Source organism: Medicago truncatula, chromosome 3, assembly GCF_003473485.1.
Source record: "Medicago truncatula cultivar Jemalong A17 chromosome 3, MtrunA17r5.0-ANR, whole genome shotgun sequence".
Taxonomy (NCBI): Eukaryota; Viridiplantae; Streptophyta; class Magnoliopsida; order Fabales; family Fabaceae; genus Medicago; species Medicago truncatula.
The window spans coordinates 49,181,605-49,191,244 of NC_053044.1; the positions used below are offsets into that span (position 1 = coordinate 49,181,605).

The window sequence follows — 9,640 nt, forward strand, 5'->3', positions numbered from 1 at the left end:
ACTTGTTGTGTGAATCAAGTAAGATGGCACTATGCAACAAAACTCTCCCTTACCTGCTACATACACATACTTATGCTTATGAGTGAATTCAAATTAAGAATCTCCAGTATTTAAGCCGGAAGAGATCTTCACCATCACATTCAAAAAAGAATAAGAATGAGAATGTTGAACGTGGGTCGTCTTGTGGGTCAGCCGATGTTGCTTGCTTGAGCCTTGAGCTTCACTAAACGACTGGATAACAGACGGCCATTTCCTTCAACCATTCAATATGGGAATCCACCCACATTATCCACACGGAACTCCAATTATTTCTACTGATCAAAGTCGAAGCAAGCATTTTTTTTTTTTGGTTACAATGCAAAAAGGAAGCAAGCATATTTGAAATTTCAGATTCTTATATATTTGATTGCATCAACTGTATTCCTTATTACAAATTGTTTAAAATTTCAGATGAAACTTCATTATCATATTAGTATAATTATCCTAAGAAACACAAGCATTGTATATGCTAGCTCAACGTCATTGCAGTAATATCTCCATTTCTCCATGGAAAACGAATATGGCGAATATAAATATTTTTTTTTATATATATAGCCCCTACATATCTGAGCATTAAGTTTCATTATTAATAAGCAATTACACAAATCAAAGTAGTGACAAAGAAAAGAACAGAGAAGAACACACACATGGAAGATGGTAAAAAACAAGTTGCAGAGAAAAAAATGAAGAGATTCCTTCTCGTAGTAAATTGTCTCATATTATCCCTAGGTACCTGCAGTGCTCCCCTCATAATGCGTCTCTATTTCATCCACGGCGGCCAACGTGTCTGGCTCTCCGCCTTCCTCCAAACCGCCGGTTTCCCCTTGATGCTCATTCCCCTCGCAATCTCATACATCAAACGCCACCGTCTCCACCACCATCCTCCACCATTGACAACCATCTCCATCGCCCCAGAAAAACTAAATATAATCTCCATGAAACCTCCTATTTTCTTCGCAGCTGCCTTCATCGGAATCCTCACCGGCCTTGACGACTATCTCTTCGCATATGGCGTTGCTCGGCTTCCAGTTTCCACTTCTGCCTTAATAATAGCATCTCAGCTTGGTTTCACTGCGTTTTTCGCTTTTCTTATTGTGAAAGAGAAATTTACAGCTTTTACTGTAAACGCCGTTGTTTTGCTTACGGTTGGAGCTGGTGTTTTGGCTATGCATACGAGTAGTGATCGTCCTGCTGGTGTTTCTGCAAAACAATATTGGATTAGTTTTTCAACCACGGTTGCTGCTTCTGCATTGTATGGATTTATTTTGCCTTCGGTTGAGTTGGTTTATAAGAAGATTAAACAACCCGTCACTTATTCTTTTGTTATGGAATTTCAGTTCGTTACGTGCATGTTTGCCACTCTCTTCTGTGCCATAGGCATGATTGCAAACAATGACTTTAAGGTAAGATTGTGTTAATTAAGGTAGTGTTTTTGATAAACAAATTACTTACTTTGCAGTTTATAGCTTATAGTTTGAGTTACTTTTATAAAAAGTTGTTGTTTTCGTACAAGTTTTAAGCTATTTTCATATATTTTTTAGAGAGTATATGAAAACTTTGTTGCATGGACACTTCTGATTGAAGGTGTGTATTTTAATGTATGACACGCATCATGTTCGACACAACACCGACACTTGTGATTATTTTATCAAAATTTATCAATGTTGTCCGGTATGTGCTTCATAGAATTAGAGTTTGGATTTTATTAAGTGGACAACATAGTAGTTGAATTTATGAAGGAGACTCATCGAAGATTCAAACCCTAATTGATTAGGTTTGGATCTTGTAGGACATAAATGTTAATTTTTGTTTTTACTATACTCTAACCCGTTCGATGCGCGGGTTTTGTAGAGTTTCATATATAAAATATTAAATTGATTATATTATTATTTGTAGAGTTACATTTAAAACAATCAAACTAGGCGACGATTGAGAGTGATCGATATGCACAATCTCAAAGAAGCAAATTAACCACATTTAATTTACATCAACAAAAATGAATATGAAAATCAACAAAAATAAATATGGAATCAAAATCATAAATTAAATTTAGTGGAACTAATCAAAGCTGGAAATGAACACAATAAAAATGACAAATCATAAAGAACGTTGTAATCAAAAGAAAATAATATACAAAAGTTTAGGCTTAATACATCTCCTGGTCCCTTAACTTATTTTAATTTCTCAGTTTGGTCCCTTAACTATTAAACGTTTCAATTTGGACCTTATCTTTGTTTTCATCATCGATTTAGTCCTATTTTATTAATTTGAAATCCATAAAAAAGAAGACCGTTGGATAAAGGAAGTTCATCATATCTAACCGTGTATCACCAACACCTAAGTATCCGAAATTTAAGTTTTAAAATAATAAAAATTCTTTTATATTAATTTAGAAATAAAAAAATTTGAAAATTAATTTTCAAAAATAAAAAAAATTCTAAATTTTTTTTTATTAATTTATGTACAAAAGCTACGCCAATACGAGACAATGACATACATTGAATTTTAGGGAATGCATTCAGAAGCTTGTTATTATTGATTGATTTGAAATCATTCAAATATATTACTTGCTCAAGTATTTAAATGAGAAAATGGAACAATTGAAGTTAAAGTTACAACTAAAGATCAAACAGAGTTTAAATGTACTGATAAATTTTGTTTTTTATTGTTAGAGTTTATTATTTAAATGTGGTTAATTGGTTATGTTTTGTTTAAATATTAGTTTACATATGTTATATATGTCACTTGGTTATAATCTTGCTTATGTTTTTTTTTTAAGGGGGCAAAACCAAAAGCTTGTTATTACCTCAACTCGTTTTACCTATATAATTTTAATTTTAGGTAAACTCATACGAGTTTACAATTCGAGTTTACATAGCTAAAACGAGTTGAGGTAAACTCTCGAGTTATAAAACCTTAGTTATAATCTGGTGTAGTGATTTTTGTAAATAAAAAGTCAGAATAAATAACTTCAAATAATATAATATAGGAGAAACAAAGAACTTAAAAAAATTACACGAACAAGTGAAGTTTCTAATAATTAAATTATCATTTGAATTAGTCAAATTATCAACAATTTTAAAGATGCAACTTTAATATCGTAATACGTAGTAAGCGTCCACCAAAAAACTGATACTAACCGCATGGATTGTTAAATCTGTAGAAATGAAAAGGAAATGGAAGTGATATGTGATAACCGAAAGAAAAAAATGAAAAAGAACTTTTATATGGTAACCAAAAGAAAATAATAATAATAATAATAACAACAACATAAATTCTTCAAAAAATATATTTCTTTCAAAATAATAATAATAATAATAATAATAACAACAACAACGAAAAAGAACTGTCATCAATAAAGGAACCATATAATAAAAAATAATTGTTATGAGAATAGGACCACTAGGGCGTTTGTAGCTTAAAAAAAATGCTTTTGTACTGTATATCAATTTTGGATGCAACAATATTTCAACAAAAATGGAACTGGCCTAGTGTTTAAAGTTGCAAAGTTTGAATATATGGTCCCTTGTTTGATTCTTTGCAAACTCTTTTTTTCACAAAAATTACTTAGACCCGTCAAAAACGGGGGATTATGATTAGGGCAAAATTTGTAACTTTTAGTATAACTAGATCGCACACCCGTTTCGCACGGGTGAGTTTTATAAAATAAAATGTATTCGTTTATTTTATTTATATTGAGAATCTTTAAATTAACAATTGAGGTTATCAAATAATTGAGGTGGACATGTGACTCAACAATTGAGTGTTTCTTTCGAGAATGTCTTATATATTTATGAGAGGAAGAATATCTTATATGTTATTTTCTCGATATAACCTTTAAAAAAAAACTCAAGGATGTTAAATTCTACCTTCAAATTGATGTCAAACAATTGAGGTGGACTCGTGACATGAATTGTTTCTTAATTTCAGTGTCATATGTCCACCTTTAATTAACAATTTTAGTTTCCTACTTGTCATAATAGTTATGAGCAATTACCTTAACAGAACAGAAAATGGAGATAGAAAGATGAGAAAGAGGTGGAAGGAAAATGGAGAGAAAAGATAACAAAATTCACAAAAACTGAGTTACTGTGAAAGAAAATGAGAGAGAGACCAACTAAAAGAGTAGTGGGCGGTAGGGAGGTGGATGAAGAACTTCCAGTTCATTCAATTTATTAGGTTAGTGGATTGTTTCTTATTTTTAAAAATTTATTGAGACACAGTACAATGAAAATGGAGTAGTTGTTAAACACGATTGAAAGTGGAATTGTATTGTTATAAGATAGCTGCATAATTAAGGACCCACTAATTTGGTTTAGGAGGGAGAAAATTAGGATTTTAAGGAAGGAATATGGGAGGACTTAATAGGATTATAATATATATGATATGATATGATTATATTATAATATATAGATAATAGATTTATTTCTCAACCCAAAGAGGAAAAAAAAATAGCACATAAAGTAAACACATAAAATAAAAACCAAAAAAAGTAAAAGAATCACAAAGTAGTGCCTAAGGTGATGGGGTATTTATGTGTTAAAGTGATTATAATTTTTACATGGAAAAAATTAACCATATAAGGAACCGTTATTTACATGTTGACACGAATAAACTTCATATTGGTATAAATAGACAACTTATTAAGTAACTTAATAGTCTGTCCAAAAAATCGCTTAGAGGTAGAAAGTGCACTTCGCTTTCATTGGATATCTACCTGGAAAGCAAACAATTAGACATGGAAAACAAAACATTAGACATCATAAATATCAGTGTTGCAACGGTAGTACATAGCAATGTCACCAAGTCGTACCTAGTTTAATTCTCTCTGGGTATGTTTTAATTGTAGAAGATTCAAACACTAAATGATTTTTGTTTTGTTATTTTATTAATTACTCCCTTCGATCATTGTTATTAGCAAAAATCATCTTTTTAGGTTTATTCAATAAATAATATATTTGATTGAGATTTTTTTTTGGATTTGAAATTGTAGGTCATTCCAAAGGAAGCAAGAAATTTTGGGCTTGGAGAAAGCACTTACTATGTTGTGTTGGTTGTTAGTGCGATAATGTGGCAAGCGTTTTTCTTGGGAGCTATTGGAGTTATTTTTTGTGCCTCGTCGTTATTGTCGGGTATTTTGATTGCTGTGTTGTTACCACTAACGGAAGTGTTGGCAGTTGTTTTCTACAAAGAAAAATTTCAAGCAGAAAAAGGGGTGTCACTTGTACTTTCTCTTTGGGGGTTTGTGTCCTATTTCTATGGAGAGATCAAACATGCCAAAGCAGAAAAGAAGAAATGTAGTTTAGAAATAAAGATGGGTCAAACTCTTGAAGGGCTACCTGCTCCGTGATTGGAATGTAGGGTATAAAAATGTTTAGTATTTTATTAATTAAGCCAAATGCTTTATTAAATGTCTTACTTTTTTTTTAGGAAAAAAAAAAGGGAAATGCAAGTGTAAACTAGTCTCATAAATATTGATCCCCTAATAAGTATGGTTACAGTATAGACTTACCAATAATATAATTAAATTTCCCGTATTTTATTAACCACTCAAATGTGTATTTATATTACCCACTTATTTAACCAACATATTTCGTATTAATCGCCTAAAGTAGTTCATTAGTCATTAAAGTGCAGGTCTCCCTCAAAAACAGTTCAATAAATTGAAAGTGATCAATCATTTGTTCGAATTTATTCAACATAGTTATAAAATGACAAAAGCATATGGATATTTCATTCATGAATGGCTGGGTGAGGTTTGCCGGATGAAGGAACGATGGTGAGTCAATCGAGAAAAAGAATGAGTGTTGGGTGTTGAAGGGTTGTCTTCAGGTGAGAACGGTGAAAAAGAATGACAGTGGTGGATGGAGAAGAGAACATAGAAGGGTTAGGTTCAAGTGAGTTGGAAGAGAACTGAGAAGAAGAAGGTTTTTTTTTATTTTTTGGTTACATGAGAAGAAGAAGGTTTGAACAAGTGTTGAGAGTGTGAGAAAGAATTACAACATGAAAATGGAAAACTATATTGCACAGTGTTTTTATTTTTATTTGGATACAAACATATAATAACGCTTTCACAAAAGCGCCAACAGATAGGTACCCCTATAAATCTTGTTTTTGTTTTTTTAATGAGAATTTTTTTATGCAAAGTTGAGTTTTGAAAACGAGAGACTAAAGCAAACATCAATGTTTAAATAGACCTCACATAAGTATAAGTACCAACGAATTTCTTATGTTAACAACTGAAGTTAAACTCATGTTCTTTAAAAGTAAACATCAATTTCTTATCAACTAGACCAACTCATGTTCTTTAAACTCATACTTATGAAAGAATTCAAATTTAGAATATCTAGTATTTAAAACTTACTAGAATTATTATACTGTTAAAAAACTAACATAATGATAAAAAAAAAAGAATAAGAATAAGAATGTTGAAGTTGTGTCGTCTCGTGGGTCAGCTGATGTTACTTGCTTGCTTGAGCTTCACTAAAGTCTAAATGACTGGATAACAGACGGCCATTTCCTTCCACCATTCAATATGGGTATCACACGGAACATCAAGCATATTTAAAATTTTAGATTCTTATATTTGATTGTATTAGCTGTATTTCTTATTACAAATTAAAAACAAATGCTCTGACCAAAAATATTACCAACATAGACCGACAGTACATTATAAAATAGTGAAATAGCTTGAAATTAAGCAAATCATTATAAAATACTAAAAACAAATGTCATAAACTTTGGAGCTTTCTTCTATTTCTGTTTGCTGCTTTTGTCCATTACACCAAAGTGTCAAGAGAAACAAACAAGGAAGATTATAAAATTAAAAAAAAAAAAAAAAAAAAAAGTATATGACATTCAATATTTGTCATGAAAATTAGACACTACTCATATCAATATAGTCTATATATTTTCAAAACATTAATAAGTTAGGTCCATTTTGTTATAGTTTGTAACTATTTAACAATGGTGAGAGGCTATAATGATGTATGCTAAATGTTTTGGTGGCATATATGCAAGCTTCCACTATTTTTATCTCACTGCACCACATTTTGTTCCCAGCAAAGTGGCTAAGCATGTTCCACCTTTCTTTTTTATTTGCCCAAACGCATTGAAATGTTATGGTTCGTATAGTGTCAACCAGTTAACCTCAGTAGTTGATTTGTTTTTCAATATTTAATCATTTGTTGGGATACACGTGGAATTCAATAAAATAATAATGGATGTTTAGACTGTTGACAAAAAAAAAAATGCTAAAATACTTACTACTATACAATTGAAAAGAGATACGACTCAAATGCTTGCAATTAGAGTAAAGATTAAAAAATGCCAATGAACCAATACTTCCTCCAAGTTTTTTTTTATGGAAGTTAAAAGGCTATTTAAAAACCTTTTTCAATTTTTTTATTCATTTCGTGTACTTTGGGGTCATCTTATCTTTGCTTAAGAAGAATATAAACTACAAAAAAATTGTGCTAAACATGCTCATATTCCAATCCAGACTTTAGAGTTAGAATATTATCCAAATGTTGGTAGAGACACTCAATTTAATTTATTAGATGCTAACACGTGCAATGTGTGGATGAAATTGAAGAATGTACTACAGTCTAAGTAAGTGGCAAAATATTCTTTCAAAAAAAAAAAGTGACAAAATATTAATAGTGATTATAATTTTAATTGTTAGATGTTTCACTGGGTTGCATATAATATAATATATTTTTCAAGTAGAAAGTGCATATTGCATACTATTTATTTAGTAAATAGTGAGCAAGAACTTAGTTAAGATTAGGAACCAAATACAACAAAGTAGTTTTAGCACATTAATTTGCTGAAAACTACCCGAAGGCAAACAAGCTTTCATATTGTCTTGTTGATTTTGTTTTGGATTTCAAGTTTGTTGTTCAACGTTTTAATTTAAATCTAGATGATAGCAGTGAATTAGGTTGTATTATTTAGGTTTGTAGGCAATTGTTCGATTGTAATTTTCAGAACTCTCATGTCGAGTTCAATAGGAGGCAGACCAATGGGAACGCTCGTAAATTAGCTAGGGTAGCCTCATCTCATGCTAACTCCCACGTTTATGATGATGTACCGTCATGTATCCGAGACTTGATAGCTAATGAAAAGTAATGGATTTTTTCCTTCAAAAAAAAGCTTTCATATTGTCCGACCGATTTAATGTCAAAGAAAAATATACACCCTCCGGTCACTATTATAAGCAAAAATCGATAGTTTAGATTCATTCATTAAATGATGTATGTGGTCTATAATAAAGATCATGTACATCATTAATTGAATGAATTTAAAATATAAAATTTTGCTTATAATAGTGATCGGAAAATGTATTAGAAGCTCTTTTAATTATCAACATGTTATTTCTCAACCTATAAACTTTTTGCAGTGATACGGACTAAAGATTCGCTTCTCCTCCTTAATTAAAAGTGTATGAAATTTGGGCATTCATAAGTACCAAAGCCTTTCTCCTCAACCTTCGTTCTTCCTTGTTATTCCCTTTATGTCACAATAGTATGTACGTACAACCTCACAACCTTGTCTTTGTACTTGGAGTTTTAGAATACCTTTAATGATGAACTCTATCTATTGTTATTTTATGGGTTCTATTATGATCTATAAAATAATTATATTGAGTCCCATAAATTTACCTCACACATTAATACTTTAGTCCTTCTATTGTTTTTTTAATTAGAATAACCGTTGCTACCGCTACTTATAATTTTGACAAAATAATCCACCTCCAGCTGGCAGACCATTACAAAGTATCAATCGTTGGAGTTGCTCTTAGCACTAGCAGCAATATGGTGATAATCTTGGCGAATTAAAGAACTTAAGTCGCCTAACTTTGATTGAATGTACAACTCATTTTCGAAATTTATCAATCTTCAACTTTTGTCGGAAAACTATATAAATATGATAATTGATCTCTAAAGTATGTAAAACTCATCAACCTAATTATTAATGTATGTTAAAATCCATCAATTTAATTTATTACATCTTAATAGTAGATATTAAATTGATAAAATATGAATCGATTTAGATTGACTTATTTCAGTTTATTTATTATCATAAGCTTTATAAAACTATTTGAGAGGATCTATGACAACAACTTATGACAATTTACTATCATATAAGATTGACTTATTCCAATATTGTTTTTTTTTTTTTGTACTCCAATATTGTTTGTAAAACCAACTATATTTAACTATAAAAATAGTTTATGAAAACTTATACATAAACTATTATCATGATAAACCCTTATGCTATAAATCGTAAATAAATTGTATATCCAAACATTTAGAAATTAACACCTAATGTATGTTTAATTGCACTTATAGAGAAATCAGAATTGATTATACAAATATAGAATGATTTAACACTTGAATATTTTTGAATTATATTTACTTGAAGTTAAAATTTATAAATTTTAATTCGAAACTTTATTGTTTTCGAGTTATTTTTACTTGAAGTTAAAATTTTAACTTTTACACAAATTTATAGTTTGATTCACATATGATTTTACTTTCAATTTACTTTTTCATCTAAAATAAATTTTACAAGTTATCAACACAACCAAGGGTTACCT

The 9,640-nt window shown here is 30.2% G+C and overlaps 1 protein-coding gene across 1 annotated transcript; it reads left to right on the plus strand.

Moving 5' to 3' along the window:
- The first annotated feature begins 441 nt into the window (after positions 1 to 441).
- On the plus strand, positions 442 to 5,588 carry LOC11423204 (purine permease 3). The gene is made up of 2 exons (XM_003602813.4): positions 442 to 1,442; positions 5,033 to 5,588. Exons 1-2 carry the CDS (start codon positions 687 to 689, stop codon positions 5,387 to 5,389), a joined length of 1,113 nt encoding a protein of 370 aa, XP_003602861.2. The 5' UTR covers positions 442 to 686; the 3' UTR covers positions 5,390 to 5,588.
- Positions 5,589 to 9,640: the final 4,052 nt, after the last annotated feature.

Coding starts and splice junctions, on each gene's coding strand:
- LOC11423204 (XM_003602813.4), top strand. CDS start 687: ATGGAAGATGGTAAAAAACAAGTTGCAGAGAAAAAAATGAAGAGATTC. Junction 1,443..5,032: donor TTGCAAACAATGACTTTAAG/GTAAGATTGTGT, acceptor TTGAAATTGTAG/GTCATTCCAAAGGAAGCAAG.